Source organism: Notechis scutatus, chromosome 5 (assembly GCF_049901735.1).
Source record: "Notechis scutatus isolate UNSWTSFEM ecotype Mainland chromosome 5, rNotScu1.2, whole genome shotgun sequence".
Classification (NCBI taxonomy): Eukaryota; Metazoa; Chordata; class Lepidosauria; order Squamata; family Elapidae; genus Notechis; species Notechis scutatus.
The window spans coordinates 25313608-25340984 of NC_142013.1; the positions used below are offsets into that span (position 1 = coordinate 25313608).

Below are 27377 nucleotides of genomic sequence, written 5' to 3' on the forward strand. Positions count from 1 at the left end.
ACATTGTTGCTTCAGATTCTCTTCATCATTAAATTTCTCTGTAGAAAGTGATATATTCATTCTGCCAAGAGGATGTATTTACAAATCCAGTTCCCACTAAAAAGAGACATGCTGAATGTATGCTTTGTTTTGGTGAAATGTCTGATCAACTGAAATTCACAGAAAGTGATTTGAAGCAGTCATGCAGTGAAATGGCCCTGCTTTTTTGTATAGTTTTATATTGTGCAATTTGTAAGTTTAATTTCTTTTTTTTTAAACAAATTTTATTCAGTTTTTCACATTAACAACAAAAAACTCTTTTTAGTGGACAGCATATTTCCAGGTCATCACCTTTACATACAAATATGACAGCAATTATACATTCATATATGTATACTTAATTCTATTATTACCTTTTCCATTCCAGATTTTCAGTAAGGAGAGAAACACATTAATTCTAGCCTCTTTCATTAATCTCAATTGAAGCATCTTTTTGTTTCATTTCAATTATTTAAAATATAATCCTTTAATATTTATTTTAAAAATAAAGATAAACAATATGTGTTTGCCTAATAATAATAATGATAATGATAATAATAAAAAAGGTAAAACCAATGTCTCTCCTTGCTTTTAATAAAACCAATGTCTCTCCTTGCTTTTAATAGTCTATATTAACATTAATTTTGTTGGTTCTTTAGTCTGTCATATTTCCTTTCCATTACACATTCTTTTTATAAATTCTAGATTAATACAAATTTTAACACTAAAGAAAAAAAAACAAGTATAGGTTTCCCCCCTTTTACTGCTTTGAGTGTGACACGTCAATGATTAATCTTACTGCTTCTCCTCCCCCTCTTTTCCCCATATCTTTTCTCATTACAGTTTATATCCCTCTCTTTCTTAATATCTTCCTTTCCCCTTTTCTGCTGGGTCTTTCTGCCTTTTCCAACTTCACAGGTATTCCCCCTTTTGATTGCCTTCTTAAATCTCAACTTTTTAACCTTCCTTCTTTCCCCACTTCTTTGTAGTGTTCTTTGTGTTAATTGTCTATTTAAAATGTCTTCTTGAGTCTACTCCTCCTCCTCTGAAGCTCTTTCTTCTTGTTCTTCAATCGCCATTTCCATTTTTTCTAACACAGAGCAAAGTGATTCGCCTCTTTCCTGTAGTAATTTTCTCATATTTTTAAGTTCCATTTTTAATTCCCGAAGAGATATCATCATTACACACTCTTGTATTTTATGATCGTTAAAGTCCACAAAAAAACCACTTTTACTTTCTTTCTTTCTTCTTTCAATTTTCTAAAGTTCTCAATTATTCTAGCCCAGGGTCTGTACCAAAACATTAATTAATCCCACAGTCAGTCTTTCCTTGCTTTTTTCTTTATTCTGGTTCCGTTTTCACTTTCTAAGATTCTTATTTTGTTTCAATATTTCTTTAGTGTTATATCCACACAAGTTCATTCAGAAACAGGATGCTTTCCCTTTTATTTGAGCTCAAGTTTTTGTCAAAAGGTGGCACTCTCCATTATACAAAGTCTTCACCTTTCCCCCCTATTTTTTTGTTTAGGGTTTTTCGAACCTCAATATTCCAGCACAGTCCAGTCTCCAATTTGTAAACTTTATTATTATTATTTTTTGACAATCTTAAGTCCAGCTTTATTTTATGCCTGTTTATTGCCAAAATATTTTAGTCCAATTTAGTTAAATCTTTAGTTTCGGCTTCTTCCTTTCCCGGTTCAAAGCCCGCTTAGCTGTCAAAAATATTTTCTTTTTTTTTCCCTGTCCCTTTGTAATTTCGCCACTCACTTTTCTTTTCTTAAAAATTCCATGTTACCTTAATCCCGGGTACTTTTATTTAGTTGTATTGCCCAGTTGTCCCGGTTCAGATGTTATCCACCTCTTTCTTCCCTCCTGCACAAAGCTTAATCCAGCTGAGTCCTCCTCTTCGGGTGGCCATTTTAAACCACCGCTGCAGTCGTCTTCGGGGGAAAAGACCAAGCGCAGGAGGGGAGATGCGGCTCCTCAATCTGGCTTGCAGCTTCCCCTTACTCCGCCACCCTCCAGGCAGCTTCAGCCCCTCATCGTAATGATCGGGGCTCTCCAACGAAAGAGCACGGACCATAGCCGCAGAGAGCCGCGATCTACGGTCTGTCAGCGAGGAGGCTCCGCCTTCTTCCCTCAATTTGTAGGTTTAATTTCATACTTTTAAAAATGAAGTAAACTATTGACTGTGGGCAAAACAACACTATAAAGTTAGATCCCAAAGATGCAGTCTGCTTAATTGGAACTGTTTTCATATGCCCCCAAAACCTTTAGCAAACCATTTGGCCACAAAAAACACTATTTGCCTGAAAAGATACCATAATTACAAAGAATCTGAAAAGAAAATAGAAGAAGAATGTAGTTTAGTTAATTTTTAATTTCTCTGGAACGTACATCAAATGATTTGATTGTGAGGAAAGCAAATATATAAAACTCATGCCTAGTATAATTTTTATTAAAAACCTGGAAGCTTCATTCTGCTATTAAATAGGAGTTATACATCTTAGGGTCTGATATTATTATTCAAGTCGTTTATTCATTTTAATTATATTTTTGTTCACATTCTTAAAATCAACACCACCTTAGTCAGTGATTATAATTCAGGCACTTGGCTACCATCTTGCATTTACAACAGTTGCATTATCTTGCAGTCACGTGATTATGATTTGCAACTTTCTCAGCCACCTTTCTCAGTCAATTGGGGAAGCCAGATTCACGTATTAACAGTGTAATCCATTCAACCATAGTAAAAACTGACATAAAATTGGGCCTAGTCATGTAATGACTTGCTTAATGACCTTATTGCTTGGTGACAAAGTTCAGTCCCAGTTGTGGTAAGTCAAAGACTACCTGCATTTAGAAGTGGCTCAGACATATGCATCCCAGATTCACTGGTAAAAAACTTCATTTTAATGTTTATAATATGACAGTTTAAGTTATTAAAATGTAAACACTGAAAATTTTTAAATGTAAAATTTAATGGTTTATTAAATCAATTTCTGTAGGATCGGGGAGTAAAAGAAGATGAACTACAAAGTATATTGAATTATTTACTAACTATGCATGAGGTAAGCTGGTAATATATGATATTGATACTCTGGGATCTTTCAAGTTGAGGATCTAAATATAAATCCTTACACATAATGAAGTATTAAAAATTCATAAAATAAATATTTCTCTAACATTATAATGTGTTACGTAGGATGAAAATATTCATGATGTGCTTCAGTTGCTTGTGGCTTTAATGTCTGAACATCCAGCATCTATGATACCTGCCTTTGATCAAAGAAACGGAATACGGTAAGATTAAGTAGAAACAATAATTCTATAACTCTCATTTTTCTGGTAGATGAATAAATTGTACAATGACAGTATGCTTATGAACAAGGGAGGGGATGTTGGCATTTAATGTTGCTATAATACATTGAAAATACAATTCAAAATTGAAAGAGAGGTTGGTATTTAAACAAAAACAATGCCTCGTTTTCTATTACTTTATTTTGTTTATGACATAAGTTGCAAAGTCAAACTTTTTCAAAACATTGCATGATCAGAACATTTAACATACTTGCCTATGTATTTTAATTTTTAAAAAAATCATAACATAACAAAAACAACAGAGTATTAAATTTACTCCCAATTACTCTGGATTTTCTTTTTGTAATGAATCAAATATGATACATTGCATGATCAGAACATTTAACATACTTGTCTATGTATTTTAAATTTTAAAAAAATCACAACAAAAACAACAGTATTAAATTTACTCCCATTTACTCTGGATTTTCTTTTTGTAATGAATTGAATATGATAACCATCACAAACTTGCTACACAAAATAGTATTTAGATAGATGTTAAACTAACTAGATCTTATTGAATGAAGTCTACTACTATATCATCTGGTTCATATAAAAAGGGAAATAGTTGTATCCATTATTAGTTGGATAATAATTTAGCCTCCAATTATTTCACTTGATAATTCCATGTAAATATTAAATGTCTTGGGATTATCAGACAGAGATGCAGATATTCTGCAAATTTAAAGCATAAGTACTCAAAAGCAACACTTTGAATATGAGCAGAACAAGCAGAATAACTTGATTTTGTTTTACCGTTTTAAGGAGTTTTGCTTACACTGTCTTATATTTCTTCCCTTCAGGGTAATTTATAAATTATTGGCTTCAAAAAGTGAAAGTATTTGGGTTCAGGCTCTAAAAGTGCTAGGATATTTTCTCAAACATCTGGGTCATAAGTAAGTAATGTGTTCCAGTTCCTAATATGATGTTTCAAACCTTCTTACTTGTTTAGTTACATAATTGCCTTTTTATTTTTTCCTTTTTTCTTATTAAAAAGATAGCAGAAAACTGGAGTTAGATTTGTTCATATTCTGAGTTATCCATTGAAATCAGGATTGTTATGCTTAATTTGTCCCATTGCTTTCAATGAGCATTATTAAACTATACCTAGGTTTTTCTCCAGACTAGAATATTTATTTCTTTTTAGTTAGTAATTTGTTACTTAGTAAGGTTAACAGGGTAGAGCACAGGTGTCAAATTCGCTGTGTCACTTTGATGTCATGTGACGTATCATGTTTTCCCTTCATGGAGCTGGAGTGGGCGTGGCCTGCATATGACGCATCTGGCCTGCAGGCCGCCAGTTTGATACCCCTGGGGTAAAGAAAAGATCCTCATCCCCACGTTGCCCATCCTTTTATTTTTTTATATTTCTACTTAATTTTCTTAATTGTTTTGTATTATCTTTTCAAAACCTTTTTATTATATTGTAAACCACCAGGAGTCTCTGTATCAGTGAGATGGATGGCATAAAAGGTTAATTAATAAAAACTGAATTGATTGATTATTTTATGAGACCTATTTATTTTATTTATTTCCTAAAGATGTGATAACAATTTTTTGATTCAAAATATTTCAATAGCTCTGATTTAATAGAGTATGTACTAAAATTGTGTAGTGAAATAGTCAGATTCTTAAATAATTTGTCTACGTAGTTATGAAAAAACAGATATTTCATTTCAATATATATGTTAAAAATATATGCATAAAATATACTGTATTATGTGTAATTGGAATCTCACAAGATTGAAAGATTCTTCATAATATTACTTGTTATCTTTTGTCATGGAAATTTGTTTAAATTTTCATACATTCCATACTTTTGTACTTCAGGCGAAAAGTTGAAATCATGCATACACATAGTCTGTTTACTCTTCTTGGAGAGAGGTTGATGTTACATACCAATACTTTGACGATTACAACTTACAACACACTGTATGAGGTATATTATATTAATCTTTTTATTGAAATACCTTTTGTGAAAGTATTATTTTAAAATGTTTTTTCATTAATTAGTAGATTCAATCTGTTAGATAATCACCATAAAAATATTTGTTTATTTCTATTAATCATTAATTTACATTAATATTACATTGTGACATGAATAAAACCTTTTCTCTGTGGTTATTTTCTATGTGTAACATTTTTAAAGTAACAGACTATTCCTTATCTATTTATTATTCTGTGATTTTGTTTTATAAATATAATGACTAGCATGCTATTTGAACGTTTCGATCCTGAAAGTAGCAACGTAGGTATCTCGGTTTTGGAGCCATTCTGAGTATTGTGGAAGTGGACCAACCTTAGGATTGGCTAGTTTGAATCAGTTCTGGCACATTTGAAACAGCTTATTCTGAGCTTATCCTGGCCCAATTCAGATCATTTCTAGAACACTCAGAATGGTTTTTCCAAGGCCAAAACAGAAGGGTTGCACTACTTCTTTCTTAAGTTCATAATAGCAGCTGATGCTAGAACAATTCAGTTTGTACCTGCTAAATGGGTATAAGTAGTTGAAATATGGTTATGTTTTAGAATCTATTTTAAAATGTATGTCCTGAGAGAATATTTTTTGTATGGCTAACAAAAATGGGGCATAATTTGGAATAATAATCAAAAGTTAAGAATTGCATGAGTTGGGAGGAAAATATGTTAAAATACCTATTTATGCAATTTATATATGCATGCATCGTTTACTGGGGAAACAAAATGGGACAAAAATAAGGACTAGAAATATAATTAATGGATTTAACCTTAATTTAACTATGACATAATGAATAAGACTATCAGTATATGACATGCGGTACTGAAGACAGTATCTATTTCAATAATTTCTGTTGGAAAACCCAAGAGTGGAGTGAATGGAATAATTTTTCTGTTATAGATCTTGACTGAACAAGTCTGCACACAAGTTGTTCATAAACCACATCCAGAACCAGATTCTACTGTGAAAATTCAAAATCCAAGTAAGAATTTATCTTTTTAATTTTGAGAGATGTTTGTAATAAATTTCAAATTTTTTACTGCTCAAGTGAATATCACAGTACTGGCAATTCACAGGTTCTATCATACTACAAAGTATTTTTTTTTGTCCAGAATTGCTGTTGATAAAATGTAAGATGGACACTATTTTATATTGGTAATCATGGGTGGAGAGAGGGCAAGGGGGAGCAGAAAGAAAGAAGAATAAGAATGTCACAATGAAAGCCCTGCTTCTTTGCTATGTGTGTTGTGACATTACAACAGAGGTGGTATTCAGCAGGTTCTGACCAGTTCTGGAGAACTGGTAGCGGAAATTTTGAGTAGTTCAGAGAACTAGCAAATATCGCCTCTGACTGGAAATTTTACTGTATCTTTTCCCTGCCATGCTCACCAAGCCACACCCACAGAACCAATAGTAAAAAAAATTGAATCCCACCACTGCATTACAACCTATATACAAAAGAAGTAGAGCTACCATAACACTGTTTTTCTTATTTTGGCGAAAGCAGGAAGCTCGTATATTGTAGATGTGCACTTTTAGCTGAGGATTTCTCTTTTGTTCGATTTGTTTTTTTGTATCTCTTCACCTCATGTAAACTTTTTCAAGAGGTTTGAGAACTTTGAACTATGATTGATATAAGTCAAAGTAAAGAAGGTTCTGGAGGTTATATGGATCTGGATGGACCATAGTAAGTTCTGACTCAATCCAAACAAGATGGAGTGGCTTTGAGTGTTTTGTCCATCTGGGAACACAGTTCTTCCATCTTTGGTACTGGATGGGGAAGCACTCCCCCACTGTGCAGTCTGGGGATCCACTTGGGTTCACATAATCTGCTTGAAGAACAGGTAGCAGCATTGCTAGGAGAGTTTGTGTGCCATTTGTGCCCATTCCTAGACCAGGGAGGCTTTGCTTACAGTCACTCATGCTCTTGTTACCAATTGTTAGGATCACCGCAACATGCTCTACATGAGGCTGCCCTTGAAGAACTTTCAGAAAGATCATTTGGTGCAAAAACAGCTGCATGGGTAGTTTATGATGCTAGTTATATGTCACATGTAACACCATAACTAAGGGAGCTGCATTGGTTGCCATGTGTTTCCAAGTGCAATTCAAGATGTTGGTTGTCATATTGAAAGCCCTACATAGCTTTGGACCAGGTTACCCAAGAAACCATCTTCTCCTAATAGTTTCTATCCATCTAGTTTGGTCTAGCTGATTGGGGATGCTACGGGTCCCATCAGCCAAGAGATGTTGGATGGAGAGCAGGAAGTTGCCTTCTTGGCAGTAGTCCCTTCCCTTTGGAACATTCTTTCTAGCTCAGGATGGCCTGACCGTATTAGCCTTTCACAAGCCTTTAACCATTTACTATTTAAAGATTGGCTATGTGCCCAAGCCTGAGGTCCTGAATGTATTAGGGGGCCCTATTACCTGGTTGCACTGTTAATTTTTGTGTATTTATTATAATTTTTTTCAGTTGCCTATATGCATAATTTATAACCGTTTCTGTGTTTTTCTGATTTTAATTATTGTGATATTGTTTGTTGCCTAGTCAATTGGAAATAAAATAATTACCGGTATACTTGATATACTTTAACTTTTTCTACTCTGTTCCTTTAAAGAAGGTCTGTTTTTTTAATAATTTAAAAATCACTGTTAATACAATTATAATAGATAACGCCATGTTTGTAGTGTTTCAGTGATTAAAATAAGTATAAGCACATTATATATTTGCTCTTTTAAAGTGATCCTGAAAGTGGTGGCCACATTATTAAAGAATTCTGCACCAAGTGCAGAACTCATGGAGGTTCGGCGTTTATTTTTATCAGATATGATCAAGCTTTTCAGTAATAGCCGTGAAAATAGAAGGTATGTAAAGAATTATCTCATTCAGTTATGTAGTTGTTCTTATGCAAACACTATGAAATAAGGAAAGGTTTTGGATGATTATCCTCACATATTCGTATACATTGGGAGGGAAATAATTTTCATCTTTTTGTTTCTGTTTTTCATCATAAGGTAAAGTAGTCAGGGGTCCCCTTCACAAGGCTGCCTGGGGCCCAACATACGTGATATATATGAGTAGTGTTTTTGATGCCAGTGCCTACAGCTACCTTCCTAACCTTTGCATCATCTGGATGTGTTTGATTTGGAATAATCATAAAATATATATTTTTGATCTACCATTTCATAGATATCACTTCTAAGGATGTTATTATATGCCCATATTGCCCATTTGGGCACAGATTTTTACTAAATAGTCCTTCCTCACACTTTTTTGTTTATTCCTGAATAATTTTTCTTAATGTAACTTTCTGTTTTCTTGATGTGAAAAACAAAGTCAAAAATAGATAGCCTACATAATTGCTGTTAAGTTAAATGATGTTTCTTTTCTAGTATTCTGAATCCTGATCCCATTACTGGAGGTTATAATTTTAACACTTACAATTTAAAACATTGTTTTCTTCTATTTCTGAAGGTGTAATGAATATATATTGTTTACTTATTATTACAAATCAGGTTTATTTTCACAAACCATTTTTTTAAATTAACATTTAGTATGGAAGCCTCTGTTTTTCTTATCTGTATGTATATTTAAAAAGTTCAAGTGCCATGGAATCTCAGTGTAACTATTTTATTTTAGGTGCTTACTTCAGTGTTCGGTATGGCAAGATTGGATGTTTTCTTTGGGATATATTAATCCTAAGAACTCTGAAGAACAAAAAATTACTGAGATGGTGTATAACATCTTTCGTATTCTTTTATATCATGCAATAAAATACGAATGGGGAGGATGGAGGGTCTGGGTTGATACACTTTCCATAGCCCATTCAAAGGTAAGAATCCCATATTTGGTTAATATTACGTTAAAGATAAATTGTAGTACCATCTTGTGGTCACCATGCAAAATGGCATGTTGTAATTGTTTCTGAATTATTATTATTTTTCAATTACATTATTAATTTGGTTAAATTACTGTTTTGCTTTTTTCTGACATTGAATTAGCATTACTTTTTTTCCTGACTTTATAATTTGCATTAAGGTTACCTATGAAGCTCACAAGGAGTACCTAGCAAAAATGTATGAGGAATACCAAAGACAGGAAGAGGAGAATATCAAGAAGGGGAAAAAAGGGAATGTGAGTACTATCTCGGGCCTTTCATCTCAGACAACTGGAGCAAAAGGTGCAATGGATATTCGTGAAATTGAAGATCTTTCGCAAAGCCAAAGTCCAGAAAGTGAAACAGACTACCCAGTCAGCACAGATTCCAGAGATTTACTCATTGCAACAAAAGTATGTGATGATGTGCTTGGAAATGCAGATAGACCTGGGAGTGGTGTACATGTAGAGGTTCACGATCTGTTAGTTGATATAAAAGCAGAAAAGGTGGAAGCCACAGAAGTAAAGTTGGATGATATGGATCTGTCACCAGAGACTTTGGTAACCAGAGAAAATGGAACCCTTGTGGAAGTAGAATCTTTATTAGACAATGTATATAGTGCTGCAGTTGAAAAACTTCAGAACAATGTTCATGGGAGTGTTGGCATAATTAAGAAAAGTGAAGAGAAGGACAACGGTCCCTTAATTACACTTGCTGATGATAAAGATGAACCTCCTCATAACAGCACCTCATTTCTCTTTGATAAAATATCTAGTCAAGAAGAGAAGCTGCTCCCTGAATTGTCTAGCAATCACATTACTATTGCCAATATTCAAGAGACTCAAATTCATCTTGGTGTGAATAATGACCTTGGGCTTCTTTCTCATATGTCTAGTAATACTGATATAGCTTGTAGTTCAAGCATAATAGAAGACAAGGAATTTAAAATTCATACTTCTGTTGATGCAATTGATTCACTATCTGAAAGAGACTTGGCTTCATCCTCTAAAGGATTAGAATATACTGAAATGGCAGCTACAACTCTTGAAACTGAGTCTTCTGGGAAAACTGTATCAAATGTAGATGGAGGGAGTATCATATCAGATACCGAAAGGTCTGATGATGGAAAAGAAGTAGGGAAGGAAATAAGAAAAATACAGACAACGACCACAACCCAAGTAAGTTTTTTAATACATAAATATATAAAATGTACTATATTATTAAACAAATATAATAATACTTTTTTGATTAGCCACTAGGCCAGACCAGAATGCAAAATATAAAATACAGAATAATAATAAGACCATATGGTAAAAAAGTACAGTAAAAGATATGAATAAAAGAAAATGCAAATCATAGTTGTATATCACTCCTATAATTTATCCCAATCAAATCCAACACACAGTATTGTTTTGTTCAAATAAAGGGCCATATATATATAATTTTGGGATTCTGACTACACATGAATATACTGTACATTAAAACAACATAATATGAGGATGGCAATCTTTATATTCATTAGATGACAAATTCATCTAATGTATAGTCTATGACACTGATCTCTCTCTTTATATAATTGACACGTAGGTAACACATGTGTTATATCCTCTATCTCTGGGGCGGTGGATACGTCTTACAATACCTACATTTGTATATGTAGCAAATCTTATCAATTTGTAATTACTAAAATATTTTATTGATATTGATATATAAGATGAGCATCTGTAATTTTTCACCGACACTTCATTTACATGAAGATTTTCTCTGTTCAGCCCTCTGTTTTATGTTAGGTTTCTTTGGGATCTTAACTATTGCCTTGAGTGTAGAGAATTTAGTGATGCTGTTCTACTTGACTGGAATGTTCCCATGTACAGTTTATTGATTCAAAATTTCTCCCTTTTTCTTGATGTTTAAGGGCACCCATAGCATTTCATCTTCAATCTTCTCTCCAGAACAAAACCCTATGAGCTAGAGTGGGCATAAAGTAATTCAATGGAAATTTTATGGCTGAGGGTGGATTTCAGTCTGGAATTTTGTAATCCTAATCTTGTTTTTTATCACAACACACTATCTTCTCACACATCTTGGAGCTTTGGAGACTGGTATGAAGATGTAATTGATAGAGTGCAATTTAAATAATGGGGTAGAAATCTGTGGCCAATGAGTCAACACTGTTTTCCAGTAACAGATGCATGAGATCATTAATGGTTGTCCAAGCAGAATTGGCCACAATGGGTCCTGCAGATTAAAAAAAGGGACCCAATGTCAGTTTGTTTCCAGTTTCTATTCAATGAGTCAAAACCACTAATTTAAAGTCCCAGAATTTTGCACATGCAATAGAGATTTATTTGGTAGTTTTTTGTATTGATTTCTGTCATACTTTTTACACGGATAGATTATCTGCCATCAATTTGTGTCTACTCTTAGTGACCACAGAAGTACATCTTTTCCAAGGCAATCTGTCCTTAATCTCGTCCTTCAGATCTTCCAACAGTGCAACTGTTAATCATTATAATTCAGCCCATCCACCTGGTTGTTAGTTGTTGTCTTTCCTCTCGTTCCTTCTAACTTTTCAAGAATACTAGGCTTCTCACAAGAGAGCAAAGTCTCTGCATAATGTGTTCAAAATATGCTCACATTTGACTGTGGTCAAATTGCCATATTTGTGCCTCAAGTGAAAATTTTGAATATGTTCTGATCTACTTCCATCATGGCATCCTAAATCCTGACATCCAATCCTAAAAGGCAGAAGCGACCCACCATTTCAATATTTCTTTATCAATTCTAAGGTTAATTTTGTATTTATTGTCATTAATTTATCTATATTTACTTTTTGTTCTTTTTTATCCCAGTAGCTCTTTGACTTTCATTACTAGAGCCTGCAGATGATTTTACTTTTTCAGCTAATAGAGTAATGTTCTCGGTATAATGCAGTTTATTGAGATTTCTCATTCCCATTTTATTAAAAATAATGTATTGTAAACAATCTACCATTCATAAATCTGATGATCTGTAGATAGTTTAATGCTGTAGTTTAATGCTTCAGCATAGAAAGTATGATATATACTTTCCTACAAAAATATCATGTGATTCAATAGCCTTTAAAAGGCTAATGTGGTGACTAAAATGAACTTTGATCAGAAAAATGTGACATGAGCTATTAATATCAATACCAATGTTATTATTGATTCCCCTCTACATTAAGTGAAGTGGTTATTTGACTTCTGTAAACACTGGAAGCTAAAGATCTGTTGAATGCAAAAAAAGGGGGCCAATTTGTATAATGGTTAGAGAGGTGTCCTAGAAACCAAGAGACTCTGATTTCTAGTCCCAGCTCAAATCCCATCTTAAATCAGTATAAAAAAGATCAGATTTATCTGTCTGGCTATGCCCCATAAATAATTCCCTTTGCTGGCATTTTAATATGGTAGACCATGTGATTTTAAGGACAAAGAGATTAATACTGAAGAATGGAGTTTGGCTAAACTGACCTTTAATTTGACCTTTCAGATTTAAACAAACAGCTCATTGTTTGGCAATTCAGAAGGATCACTAACTTTCTGAGGAAGAAGGGGCACAGCATGATTAATATTTGTTTGTTGTGAAAATCCCCACTTTAAACAATCATAGTGGAAATAAATACAACAAAGCATCTTTTATTGACACGTGCAACTTCACTGTTCACTGGGATTTTGGCCCCCAGAATGAAAAAGACCCCTGAACTAATCAAGGTTAAGATTACATGCCCACAGAAATATTATATTGGAATGATAAATAAAGCTATGCAAATTCTATCTTTATAGCTTTAAATTTAACATTTTTAATACTTTGGGATGCTATGGTCTGATCCCTTTAAATTCTACATTTCTACAAAGGCACCAAATCCTCCCTTTTACTTATACTACTTCTCTCAAACATAAACATACTGTTTATATCTCCATCTCTTTCAGGGACATCAGGATGATTCAGTTTTTCTGCTTTAATACATATTCCAGAATAATAAGTAAAGGGTACAATATTGTTTGTTCCCCACAATTTAGATACTTTATTTGTATGCTATTTCTGAAGGCTCTGCTAAATTGCCCAACAGTGGAACTGATTTTAAAGTAGTTTCTGTCCTGATAGTGATAATTTCTCACTCATTGCAAGATTTACTTTTAACACTACAGTATATAGTAAGGACCATGTATGTGGAAGAGTGGAGGAGTCTGCCCATGCTCAGAACTCTCCAATAAAATGGAGCAATTGTGCGTAGTTTGATAATTCTTTAATATACCCCCAAATATCCCACTTTGTGATTCTAAGTATGTACTGCCTCATTTACTCCTACATGTAGGAACTCTTAATGTCCAGTGTCACTTCTAGTCAAAAATTTACCACTAAGTTCTCCAACTCTTTCATTTGGGTCAAAGCTTAGTTAATGCATGTACGGTAGAAACTCTAGATGTAATTCTCAGAATATATTGTGCATTCTGAGCTAAAAAAAAACTAACTATGAGTATACTAAAAATAAAGGAACCAATATTGATGTGGATATGATCAACTATGGATGAATTTGAAGTGGATATGATCAATATGGATGAAAAGTCCACTGTTTTCTAGTGCCTTGTTGACATTTCAGCTCCAAAATCTGAGATTGGAGTTTAATCCCTCCAGAGAAATAGATCATATTTTTAGGGATACTGTGCATTGCAGCTAGAGAATTGCATATGATAGCAGTAGTTTTGGATTCTTTCTCTGACTGATCTCCCGTATCTAGTTTAGACACTATCAACTTTACTGCACTAATGAAATAAATACTGGGATGGACTCTATCCTTATAGAATTCTAAAATAAAGTCCTGACTGATTATTGCCAGTGTTGGCCATGTTGATCAACCTTTATAGATTTCTAAACAGTGGGGTCTTTTTAAAACAAACATTTAAAAAAAAGACAACTCAGCTAATTTGCAATTAATTATCTTATATTTAAATAAATTTTAAGGGCCAGATTGAGGGCAGTTCATTCTGGAAAAAAAGTTTTCTCTTCGTGGCACTAAAAAGCTGGCACCAGCTTAATGGCACATAAACAGTCATTCTTGAATCTTTATGTGAAACTGCAGATTGGATGATCCAAGAGAAAGTGCTAGTTGAGTATCAAGTTGGCTTTAGACTTGATTAATCAAGATTTGATCAATGTATTATTGTATAATTTGACCTTAAATTTCTCTAACATAAAATTATCTAACAGAGGAATTCTGTAGTGCCATCTACACTGATCTGATAGAAACTTTTGATTTAATCCTCTGAAAAATGACTTTTTTTTGGATTTTTAAATTTTTTACCTTTATTATTTTTATAAATAACTCAAAGCAGCCAGCAAACCTAATACTCTTTCCTCCTCTGTTGTTCTCCCAAAGACAACCTTGTGAGGTGAGTTCGGCTGAGTGACAGTAACTGTCGCAAAGTCACCTAACCATCTTTTATGCCTAAGGCTGACTTGTCATAATGCTGACTAAGGACTACTTTAATTTTTTCATCCTGTCTTTATTATTTTTTATTAAAAAACTCAGGGTGGCAAACTTACCTAATCCTTCTTTCTCCTCCTGTTTTCCTAAATAAAATCCATGTGAGGTGAGTTGGGCTGAAAGACTGTGACTGGCCCAGAGTCACCAAGCTGCCTTTCATGTCTAAGCAGGACTAGAATTCACAGTTTTGGTTTTTAATCTGATGTTAGAATTCATATTCTAGGACAGTTTAGAAGTTGCTTTATCACTATAAATCTATTGGTTTAAATCTGATGCCTTAACCACTAGACCAGTGGTTCTTTACATTTTCTTCACCACAGACCCCCATGGAGCTAGTTGGAACTCTGAGGCCCCCCTTTGTTTTTTAAAGTAATTTTAAAAGCCTACTTTTAAATTCTAGATTTTCTAATTTTTTAATTTTTATATACTGTCCTTATATTTTAACATTTTATTATACACCATCCAGCATTCCTCCATGAGGAGATGAGCACTTCAAAAATGTGAAAAACAAACCAACAAATATTTCTTCAGAGAGAGGTTGGAATTGGCAGGTTGAATATATTTGTTTCAGGTCACAATCAGAAATAGAGAATCAATGCTGTTTTTCCTTAGACTGCCAACTCTTTACCATTGTTGACTCATATTTCCAAAGTAAGGTAGAAGGACTTCTATCAATCATATCTCTTAAAATATATATGTAGGAATTTTTCATTCTTCCTAACTTAATAGTTAAGCCTGGGTGCAATTTCTCTTACCTATCTACAAATATATCTCTAGTAAAAAATGCTTACATTTCTGTTTTTACCAAGGCAGTTATCTATCTTAAAAAGCATTGGTTTTAGCTTAGAGCTAGTCAGAAATTCAAGCATATATTATGTTGGTACAAATACTTTGGGGAACTGAATAAATTAGGTGTTAAAAACTCATTGTATTTGGCAAAATGCAAATTTCTTTTCCACTGGAGCTGCCTGTCAGGGTCCCCCCTCCCCCAACAACTGCAGGTTTCCTACATGAAAATTAGATAAGTTAGACTTTCATGTTTTGTTAAATTACTTCCAGTACTTGTAAAAATCTGATAACACAATATTAATCGTGGTTAGCAAGAAGAAACAGCTGCTTAAAAATATTTTCTTTTACCTTATTAATCAGATCAGAAAACTCATTATTTCCTGTGAATGGTGATGGCGGGGTATCTAGAATTCCACTAAAGAAATTAAAGAATGCTGTTGAAAATGTGAAATAGATGGGATATTCAAATGACTGCAGATTTCCCTCCAGAAGAGCTGAATACTTTTGAAGATTAATCTAAAGATCCATTGCTTGGATGGAGCTGTTTGCTTAATGGATATAATAGTTTTAAAATGCCTAAATAGAGGTGTTCTCCCTCCCCCCTTCTTCCCTGTCCAGTTCAATTTCTCCCCTCATGTCCCTCCAGTTTTGTTTTGCCTCCCCCCCCACCTTTGTTCTTCAATCCCCAGGACGGTGTCACCCTAGAGATGGCTGCTACCTAGTGATAAAGATGAAAAAAATATGTTTGGCCATCCTTATCACTGTAAGGTAGAGGCTCAAATAAATGTTCAGTCTGATGCTCTTTTCATTGTCCTCCAGCAGTCATGGAGTAAAGGGTGTCTCTTCTGCTGTTCCATTACCTGGAGTTTCTCTGTAAATAGCAAATCCCATACTCCAACATTCCTTATAAAAAAAGGATTATTTTCTTCCAGAATAATCTTTCTGGCTATCCCCCATATTTGAGAGAAACATAGTAAGAGGTTTTAAGTATATAATTATTGGTACTGAATTGAAATTTCTGAGTAAATTCATATTTTAACCATGCTGGACTTTTTATTTATAAGACTTAAAACTTAGATATTAAATCAAAGACCATTGCAGCCTTGAAACTTTAGAGGGGAAAAAAAAAAAGATTTACTAGCTGCTTTGGCAGCCCACCCATTATATTTTATTTGTTCATGATTTAAGAAAAGAAAAAAAAATCAATATCCAATTGCAGTTTAAAAATGAGAGGGAATAAAGAATACCTTTGATTTCCATGAAGCATTTTTACAAAATATGAGCAATTTTCATTTTACTATTGGCAGCAAAAATAGAGTACTAAATAATAATAAATAAATTTTTAATGCACGATAGCAAAGATCATTTCTGCATCTACAAGGCTATTTAAGTGATTTTAGTATTTGAATATGCATTCAGAATGTCAATTAGTAATCTAATAAACTTCATCTTTTGTCAAACCACATTGTGTTAAATGAATAGCCAGAGATACAATTTTCTGGAGCTACTTGCCAGAGTTGATAGTTTTGTATTTAAAAGGAAATTGAAAAAAAAATATCACTAAAGGAGGTAGCAAAAGCCTGATTTTAAAAAGCATCATTATAAAATGCCAATAAGAAAAAGGCAAACATGTCTTATGCCACCCAGTGGAAAATGATTTGTACTGGAAACATTTCTAGCTTCAATAGATTTATAAATAACTTTAATTTCCTTGAGATGTAAAAGTACAGCTAAAATATTCAAGTTGATCATGTATAATCTCATGAAGAGATTTAGTATATAGAAATGTGTACAACTGAGAATAAAAATGATGTTGTTTTACAGGGATGGACTTAATAATGGAGATAATGCTACATTGTTGCAACTTTTCAACTGTGAGGCTACTAGATACCAGCAGGTCTCACTCACCAAGCACTTGTTCAGTGTTTTAGAATAGAATAGAATTCTTTATTAGCCAAATGTGATTGGACACACAAGAAATTTGTCTTGGTGCAAATGCTTTTAGTGTACATAAAAGAAAAGATACATTCATCAAGAGTCAAGAATCATAAGGTACAACACTTAATAATAGTCATAGGGTACAATAAGCAATCAAATCATACTAGGAAACAGTCAATATAAATCGTAAGGATACAAGTGACAAAGTTACAGTCGTACAGTCACAAGTGGGAGGGGATGGGTGATAAGGAGTGATGAGAAGATTAATAGTAATAGTAGTGCAGACTTTGTAAATAGTTGGACAGTGTTGGAATTATTTGTTTAGCAAAGTGATGGCGTTCGGGGAAAAAACTGTCCTTGTGTCTAGTTGTTTTGGTGTGCTTGTTCTGATCTTCTCACTTGAATCCTTACGATTTATATTGACTGTTTCCTAGTATGATTTGATTGCGTTTTGAGAGTAGGAGTTGAAACAGTTTATGTCCGGGATGTGAGGAGCCTGTAAATATTTTCACAGCCCTCTTTTTGACTTGTGCAGGATACAGGTCCTCGATGGAAGGCAGGTTGGTAGTAATTGTTTTTTTCTGCGGTCCTAATTACTCTCTGGAGTCTGTGTCTGTCTTGTTGGGTTGTAGAACCAAACCAGACAGTTATAGAGGTGCAGATGACAGACTCAATAATTCCTCTGATGTTTGACTTTACAATGGTGCTAAAAATAATAGTTATGACTACTCATTAAAGTTGTGACTATTGCAGCATCCTTGCACTGATATGTTTACAATTGCGGCACTTGAGAAATGATGCAAATGCATTTCTGACAGTTACAGCACCCCATAGTCATGTGATTGGCACTTGGTGGCTTCCCACAAGCAAAGCCAGCAGGGAAGTTAGAGGAAGTTGTAAATTGTGGTCACGTGACATCATGCTTAGTGACTTGCAGTTATTTGCTTAACAACTGTAGCCAGAACTGACATAAATTAGTTTGGTCACATGGCATCACACTTAATGACCACACCTCTTAGTGACAGAGTTGCTGGTCCCATTTGTTGCTTGGTAAGTGAAAACTACCTATAGTAGTTTAGTCTTGTATTTTGGTCATCAACAACAGAAGAGTCAGTTATTCTACTGGTGAAACAAAATAGGTATTTTAGTTATATTGTTATTCATAACTCTTTTGTACTTTTTTTTCAAATGGAGTAGCATTAAAACATGCAAATGTAAACAATGTTACCTAACAAGACATGTGGAAGTAGGACAAAGTTTCCTTAAGACTTCCTAATTTTGTTGTATGTGCTTAATTAAATATCTCTGCCCCGTAACACTTGATTTTGCACTTTGTGCCAGATTTTGCTTTTCCTATTTTAAATGAAAACAAATATTTACTGCTTATGTAGGCTGTGCAAGGTCGTTCTATTACACAACAAGATAGAGACTTGCGTGTTGACTTGGGATTTCGAGGAATGCCAATGACAGAAGAACAGAGGCGACAATTCAGCCCAGGTCCACGAACAACAATGTTCCGTATTCCAGAATTTAAATGGTCCCCCATGCACCAAAGATTACTGACTGATCTACTATTTGCTTTAGAAACTGATGTGCATGTTTGGAGGAGGTAAGAGACCATTCATTTTCTAATAATGAGTGTGATAAAACACATACAGGTTTCTTTAATATCTTTATGGATTTCTTTTTAGCATTCTAAGTCTACTTGCTGAGATCTAGATACCAGTTGGGCAAAACTACATGATAAAAGTGAGGCAAAGTCTTACCTAGGGAACTATGATTTTTTTTTTGAAATTGTGGAACTTGACATAATGGATAGGTTGTTCTGTGATAATAAGATTTGACACGGATGGGATTCAAATTTCTTAACAACCAGTTCTGTGGGTGTGGCCTAATTTGTGGGTGTGGCTTGGTGGTCATGTGACTGGGTGGGCATGGCTTGCTGACTGGGCATGGCTTGGTTACATGCCTGGCTGGGCATGGCTTGTATGTAAATATTGTAAATATTTATGTAAATATTGAATTTTGTATAAAAAAGAGCAACTTTTACCCAAAATCAGGCAAAGCAGGCAGGCAGATTGAGTTGCTCACAGAATAACAGATTCACTCAGAGATCTACCTTTCTGCAATCTACTGCTTGAGTCTGCACTGAAAAATAGAAGCTTCAGTCCAAAGGAAGGTTCAGCTCTGCTCTCAGGCCACTTCTTCCCCCCCTCAACCCCCTGAATACCACCCATGACTGGGCTTCTCAGGGAAACCTTCTGGGCGAAGGCAAAGCAGTACAATAGCGATTTAGTTTAGCTAGAAAGCAAGAAATCCAACAATTTCCTGCCTTCTAGATAATCTAAATGTCCCAGCATACCTGATAGTTGGAACAGCTGATGGGGGAAAAAAAAGGAAAAATAACAACTTTCCAAAATTAGACACAACACAGGCAAATTGGATGGCTCACATGCCAGGTAAGGAGTGATGGGGCGGGGCGGGGCCAGCCAGTGGCGCGGTTTGCCAGTTCTCCGAACTGCGCAGAATTGTAACAACTGGTTCTATAGAACCAGTCCGACCAGGTAGAATCCCACCCCTGCTTTGACACCTGTAGACTAGATTCATATCCAGTCTGGCTCATTTGGATGATGAGAACAGCTGGATTCTGCTGCATGGCTAAAGATAATTGCCTTAATAGAGTCAATGCTGTACACTTTCTTGAAAACCAGTCTCTCTATTCTGCTGCATGAGATTTCTGCCACACTCCAACCTTTTTTCTGAAGGGAGGGTTGTGGGAAATAAGGATCCTAAAGAAATTGATTATTCAGGCCCTATCATGAGATGGAAACAACATTGTATAGCAAATGAGTTCCATTGGAAGTCAATTAGGAGGAGTGTACCATTCAGTGCCATTGATCACAATATCCTGAGCAGCCAACAAGGGCAGAGGGAATATTTTGTAGTGGTTCCATTCCTACCTAATCAGGCAGTTCAGTTGGTAGCCATGGAATGAGGGTAGTTCCAGGTACTGCAGGACTTGATCCTCATGCTTTTAATACTTATGCGAACTGTATTGACTGAGGTGTTATCAACTGCATTCACTTGCATTTTGCCATCACAATCCTAACTAGAGATGCCATGAAAGTCTTGAATTGTTTTCTGGAAGCTATAAGTAGTTAGGGGTATTCTATAGTATATCAACTGTACTGATTAATAGTAGGCTTCTGGATGCAATTTAAGGTATTGGTTGTCATCTGTAAAGCCTTTAAGGACTTTCCCCCCAGGCGCTAAAGTCAGTGTATGTTGGTTTGTTGTTATAGTGTTTTCTGTTTCCATGCTGAGCATCTCTTTTTATGTTTTTGATTGTAGTTTGAATGTTTGTTTCTATGCATTGCTGAAAATGCATTTAGAGATTACACTGGTAAAGGAATTAAAGTACTTTTAAGGAAGGAAGGAACAAGCCTAAACAGTCCAGAGATTGAAGCATTTTGAGAATGAAACTCAAATCAAAATACCCCATCTTGATTTTGTTTAATATAAAATGGGAGAGAGAAGCTTGGCTTTCAAAATTCTGTCATACACTACAGCCATAAAGTTGAATTCCTGGAAATCCTTTTCTTGGTTTGGCCTACCTGAAAGGACTGATCTTGTAAGCCTCACAAATTTCTCAACATAGAGGCATCAAACCTTGCTTTTAGAACTTGAAGATGACATCAGATCCTTGGGCATCCCACTTTCTATAGAACGAGTTGTCAAGAGATTGTTCCAACCAACAGTAAGTGAAATCGCATCATGGACTTGCACCATGCAATGCACAGTGCCATGCTGCAACTAACATAGCAATTGTATGTGTGTGGCGGACTTGCTTCAACCAGAAAGCTGTCCTATAACCCGTGGCTTCATTTTCATGGAAATTAATGGAGAACAAATGGAAGATAAAGAGTTGCTCAGGATCAGCATCTGACTTTCAGAACTCAATGTTAATTTTTATGGAGAGTTGACCAAGAGAATTCATCGCAGAGCCCTCTCTAAGATTACCTTTGTTCTTAATCTACCGAAAAACAGGATTGCCAAACAGATTGTGTCCCTCATTGAGGATAATTCTCTACTATTTGATAATTGTAATCCTCATGTAAAGTTTTATAGCTACTTATGATAACTTATCCAAGATATCAGTAGCAAATTGGAAGAGTCGCAAGGTGAGCCTAAACTGAATTCATGAATATGTAGTTGATTTTCAGCTATATGTGGATAGGAATGAAGTTGCTCTGATTGACCAGGAAACTTTGGATCAATTGTTTCAACGTTGTTGGTTATAAGATGGGTAGCTATATAAATGTTTTAAATAAAATAATATTTTATTTTATTTATAATAATATTGTTAATTTAGGGATAATTGAAGGAATTGAGACCTAGAGGAAATAATTTTACATCCTCTCTTTATTTCAATCTCCTCCTCTGTGGCTTTCACAACCTTTCTTTGACTCAGTCACCCTTTCTTGTGGCTTCCTTGGCCTCCAGTTCTGAAGAAGGCAGTGAAGAGGTCCCTGTTCTCAACAGAGATAAAAGAATGTGTGATTTCAATTTGTATATCTACTGTAGAAGCTTAGAATATATAACTAAGATGTACATGATTAAAGTACAGACATCTGAGCCAGTTACACATTGCTGCAGCATGAAACTGTAGGCCATACAACAAATTAGTGTTCTCTAGAACTTAATCTTCAGGAAGTTTCTTAGGCTCCACTTCCATAAGTTTGGCACAGAAGCTTTCAGACAATTAAGAAGAAGTCACAGTACTGACAAAAAGCAAGTGCTGTTTATTGTTCTTTATACACTCTCTGGTGTAGAAATACAGCTATCCACTCCTTCAGACTCTGGTGTAACAATGAAATTCATATGAATTGCTCACAGAGCTATCAGAGAAAGCCAAGCTTGTGGAAACAATTGCCAAACAATTGTTTTGAGCTACTGCTGTTTTGCAATGTACAATTCTACAGCTGAAAATAGATCAATATATGATTTTTTTTTGTCATTCTACATCACAGGTTCTATTCATGTCTAGTATTGGACATAAATTGGATGTATTGTCCATGGGGAGCAAGACACAATATTTTTCCATATCAAAAGTTTCAGTAGTACTATTTGCATGTAACCCATCCTTTCCTTTATCACTCTTCTGAACCTATGACCATTAGAGATCAATTACCCAATGTCTCTTCAGAATTGGTGAACTGGTTAGGAAGGCATGCATATTTGCCAAATTCTATTTGGCAGGTGCTATAATTTGATCAGAATGAAAAAGAGTCATGAATATTTAACAGATTTTTATATGTATAGCAAATTTAATCTTCTCCAGATTTGTGAATATTTGTTGGTGTTTTGGACAATTATATACTGATAAACTCAGGCTCTGCTTTGCACAAGTAATATCGGAAATGACTTTTCTGAACACTGACTTTTTTCTAAGTTGGAAAAATATGGATTTGATCTTCCCAGTTGGACTGTTTGGGTTACTGAACATCTACAATCATGATACAAAAACAGACATCTAGAAATATGAACGATGTCCAGTGTTTTCTGTGCTTTGCGAATTTCTATAGAGCTGTTCTCCAACTTTCATCAAAGGAAAGGGAAATTTTTTGCCTAATGCTTTTCCACTCATATCTGTCAGCGGGCCAAGGCTATTCTTGCAAAACTAGCAGGTTTCCTTTAGTCATTTTACTCCTTTAATCCTGGGAAAGGAGTGTGAGAAAGAGAGTCACAATAAACCTATGTTTATTCTGCAAGATGTAAGTGGGGGCAGATGGGAACTGCAGGCTTTTAAGATTTTGTTATTATATGTAAGAGCAATGAAATTGAATTCTAGTATTTCTTGCTGTATCTATTTCCTGATATAGCCTACCTTGAAAAGCTGGCAGTTTTGAATTTTGCAACCCTGTTTTTCTTTCTGATTTCTTTTAGAATTTCTTTCATGGATTCCTTTACAGCAACATTGCCACATTGTTCTTTAGTGCACAGGATCTTCAGGGATTTTGTCTCCAACTTCCAAAGCATTTTAGTTTAAAGCTTTCTTGATTAAGTCTTCCATGCTTTAGCTAATATATATTTTTACCAACTATTTGAGTTGCAATCCATATTATTGCAGCAGTCCTTCATCTAGATTGGATAACAGCAGTTTATATCTCAGTTCCTTCTCTAAATGGTTTTTGATCAGCTTGTGAGACATGTATGTATGTATGTATGTATGTATGTATGTATGTATGTATGTATGTATGTAACTTGATATCACAAAGAAGATAAATGTTGTTAATGGGTACATGTATATGTGTTGTTTATTGTTTTTCAATGGTTCCCAATTTGATTGATTTATGTGATTTTGATCTTTCCAATCGCAACTGCCTTTATAGTTTTACTTATAGTCTTTCTTTTCCTTTTCTTTTAATAGTCATTCCACAAAATCAGTTATGGACTTTGTCAATAGTAATGAAAATATTATTTTTGTACATAATACAATCCACCTCATTTCTCAAATGGTAGACAATATTATTATTGCTTGTGGAGGAATTCTGCCACTGTTGTCTGCTGCAACATCCCCGACTGTAAGTACAATATTTCCCTCTAATGGATATGTTGCAAATTGCACTGTGTATTAGTAACACTTGTTCTGAACATGATTTTCTATATAAGAAGAAAACATTCACATTTTTCATTTTTTAAGGATGTAAATTTTATGCCTTTAGCAAATTTGTATACAAAAATTATTTCAGAATAGTAATTTATTACTTACTTATGTATACAGCTTTATTAGCTAGGTACACTGAAAAAATAAATGGTTCTAAACAAATTACATTGCTCTGTTTCTATATCATAATCCTATTCTTCCCTAGTACAGCTTTATAAATTCCTTTTTGTAGAACAGCTAGTACAGCTTTAAATGCAGATTTGGCATAAGAGCTATTGTCTCTTTAAAAGTTAGTCATAAAATAGCATATTCTGCTAAACTGGCAGAAAGAAGATTTGGTTTAACATGAAGTCATTTGTAATATCCTTACATTTTGAAATGCGAGTAAAACCTCATTGAAATGATGCTATTAATATCATTTAAAATATAATTGTTTACTTTATCTCAATATATTATTTGCTTTCTTTTAGAAAAGGCTGGTATATCTCACCAAAATATAATTTGAAACATTCAAAAGTGATTTGACTGTCAAACCTGAGACCCTGTTGATTATGCAGAGTTATAGATTACATCCTCAGAATGCTGCTCAGCAGCCCTTCTTCAGGTCACACAGACCTTCCTTGGGAAGGGTGACATGGAGACCAATCTCCAGGGCTGCGTAGAGGAATTTTCAAGACATTTAGAAGATAAAATTGCTTGGATTCATTCACAGTTGAATTCCAGGTGTGGAAGTCTTGTGAAGATGCCCAGAGAAATGGACTTATCCAGTTATCTGGGAGTGGTTTGATTCTGTTGGGCATGAGGAAGAGATAGGTTCTACAGAATACAAATATCACCACTTGAGTATAAGATCTTTGCTTCTCTTGGATCTTAAGGCTACCCAGATGGTATCATGTGGGTGGGTCCATGTGTTAGTTAATTTATCTTTATTGGGGGTGGTGGTTCCAGCTCCTTTTAAAGAGGTGCTGGTATGCTCCTACTTAATAAATCATCACTGGATCTTTCCTTGTTAGATAATTTTTGTCCAGTCTATCACCTGCCCTTTTTAGAAAAAATGATCAAGAAATGGTGGTGTGGCAACTCTAGAAGATCCTGGAGGAAAGAAATATCATGACCCTATTCAGTCAGATTTCAGGCCTAGATACAGGACTGAAACTTCATCCTTATGAATGATCTCTGGCAGGAGTAGAACAAGGTGTGCTTCCACCTTTGCTCTCTTTGACCCTTCAGTGGCTTTCTATACAATTGATCATGGCATTCCTTTAGGCTCACCTGAGGAGTTAGAGTTAACAGATAACAGATAATCAGAGTTGGAAGGGACCCTGTAGGTCATCTAGTCCAACCGCCCGCCCAAGCAGGAGACCCTACACCATTTCTGACAAATGGCAGTCCAATCTCTTCTTGAAAGTCTCAAGAGATGGCGCTCCCACAACTTCTGAGGGCAAGCTGTTCCATTGGTTGATTGTTCTCATTGTCAGAAAGTTTTTCCTTATTTCCAGGTTAAATCTCTCCTTGTTCAGTTTCCATCCATTATTCCTTGTCTGGCCGACAGGTGCTTTAGAAAATAGCTTGACCCCTTCCTCTCTGTGGCATCCCCTCAAATATTGGAAGACTGTTATCATGTCTCCCCTGGTCCACCTCTTCACTAGACTAGCCAAGCCCAGTTCCTGTAACGGTTCTTCCTATGTTTTAGTCTCCAGTCCCCTAATCATCCTGGTTGCTCTTCTCTGTACTTTTTCTAGAGACTCAACATCTTTTTTATAATGTGGTGAACAAAACTGGATGCACTATCCTAGGTGTGGTCTTACTAAGGCTTTATAGAGTGGTATTAGTACTTCCCTTGATCTTGATTGTATCCCTCTGTTAATACAGTTTAGGATTGCATTAGCTTTTTTGGCAGCGGCTGCACACTGCTGGCTCATATTTAGCTGGTTGTCCATAGCATAGTTTGGTGCTAATTCACTTTTTTCCTCTGAGGCCAGTCCCAATCAATGTTAATAAGGATGAGGTATCACCAATATAGTAGTGATACCTGATATCTTCATCCTTCATCCTTTTGTGGTGTGTGGGGGTCTGAATGGGGCTGAGGGGGTCTGATCGGGGAACTACTGAACCTCAGTAAAACAGAGTAGCTGTGGATGGGTCCCTCTGTACCCAAAAGTTTATCATCTTTGGTTTTGGATGGGGTTGCACCAGCCCAGACAGACCTGGTATGTAACTTGGGAGTGCTCTTGTATTCACAGCTCTTGCTTGATGAGCAAGGGGCAGCTGTGGCTAGGAAGCCCTTTGCCTGACTTTGCATTGTATGCCAGCTGTGCCTTTTCCTGGACAGGGAGGCTCATGCCCTGGTCATCTCCTGACTAAACAATGTGCTGTACATGGAGTACCCATGAAAAGTATCCAGAAACTTCAGCTAGTGCAGAGTATGGCTGCATGAGCCATACTGCCCCCCCCCAAGACACATATAATACCCTTGCTCCGTGAACTACACTTCCTACCGATTCATTTCTGGGTCCAATTCAAGGTGTTGGTTATTACCTATAAAGCTGTATATGGTGTAGGGACAGGTTACCTCAGAACTGGCTTCACTCCATCTCATCATACTCTCCCAATTGATCAGACAGATAAGGTATATTTCACACCCCATCAGTTAGAGAATTTTAACTGGAGGAGCCTTCTCTGTTGCTATCCCCACATTGTGGAATGTTCTATAGTGAGGAAAGCCCCCAATCTCTTGACCTTCCACAAAGGGATCTGTGACCTTGTGTGGGGGGGCACAGAGGATCATGAATGTGGGGCTGGTTAGGTCCATGAGTGCCCCCCATCTTATAATAGGTAATATTAATTTGTACCCTTTTGATATTTAATTGCCATTAGCCTATAATTTTAAAAAGTTTAATTCTAATTTAATATTAACATTTATAGATTGTTTTATTTATCAATTATATTACCATCCAGCCCCTCTTGAAGAAGATGGACAGCTTAGAAATATTAAATATAAATATATACATACATACCTTAGATTTAAAATATAAACACAATTCAGAGAAAACACAGGTGTTGATTTGGTAAAGTTGATAGATAACAGTGTTGCTTTATCTACTAACCTGATGAGCATATTTCATACTATTATAACTGATGTCTAATGGTCTGCTGTGCTAGTTTTTTTTTGAGTTAAAAAAAAATATCATTTGAGAAATTGTTCTTAATATTATTCACATAAACTACAAATCAGCTTCTAGTC

The 27377-nt window shown here is 35.1% G+C and overlaps 1 protein-coding gene across 8 annotated transcripts in view; it reads left to right on the top strand.

Annotated features, from left to right (window-relative positions):
* Positions 1 to 27377, top strand: part of NBEA (neurobeachin) — a 355903-nt gene that overhangs the window by 53557 nt on the left and 274969 nt on the right. For all 8 annotated transcript variants that reach the window (XM_087966360.1, XM_087966362.1, XM_087966361.1 and 5 more), the window contains exons 15-24: positions 3026 to 3088; positions 3223 to 3320; positions 4181 to 4273; positions 5208 to 5316; positions 6256 to 6337; positions 8097 to 8220; positions 8996 to 9188; positions 9395 to 10411; positions 18858 to 19075; positions 23897 to 24050. In XM_087966360.1, coding sequence (XP_087822486.1) covers positions 3026 to 3088; positions 3223 to 3320; positions 4181 to 4273; positions 5208 to 5316; positions 6256 to 6337; positions 8097 to 8220; positions 8996 to 9188; positions 9395 to 10411; positions 18858 to 19075; positions 23897 to 24050 — 2151 coding nt within the window. The remainder of the gene's footprint in view (positions 1 to 3025; positions 3089 to 3222; positions 3321 to 4180; positions 4274 to 5207; positions 5317 to 6255; positions 6338 to 8096; positions 8221 to 8995; positions 9189 to 9394; positions 10412 to 18857; positions 19076 to 23896; positions 24051 to 27377) is intronic.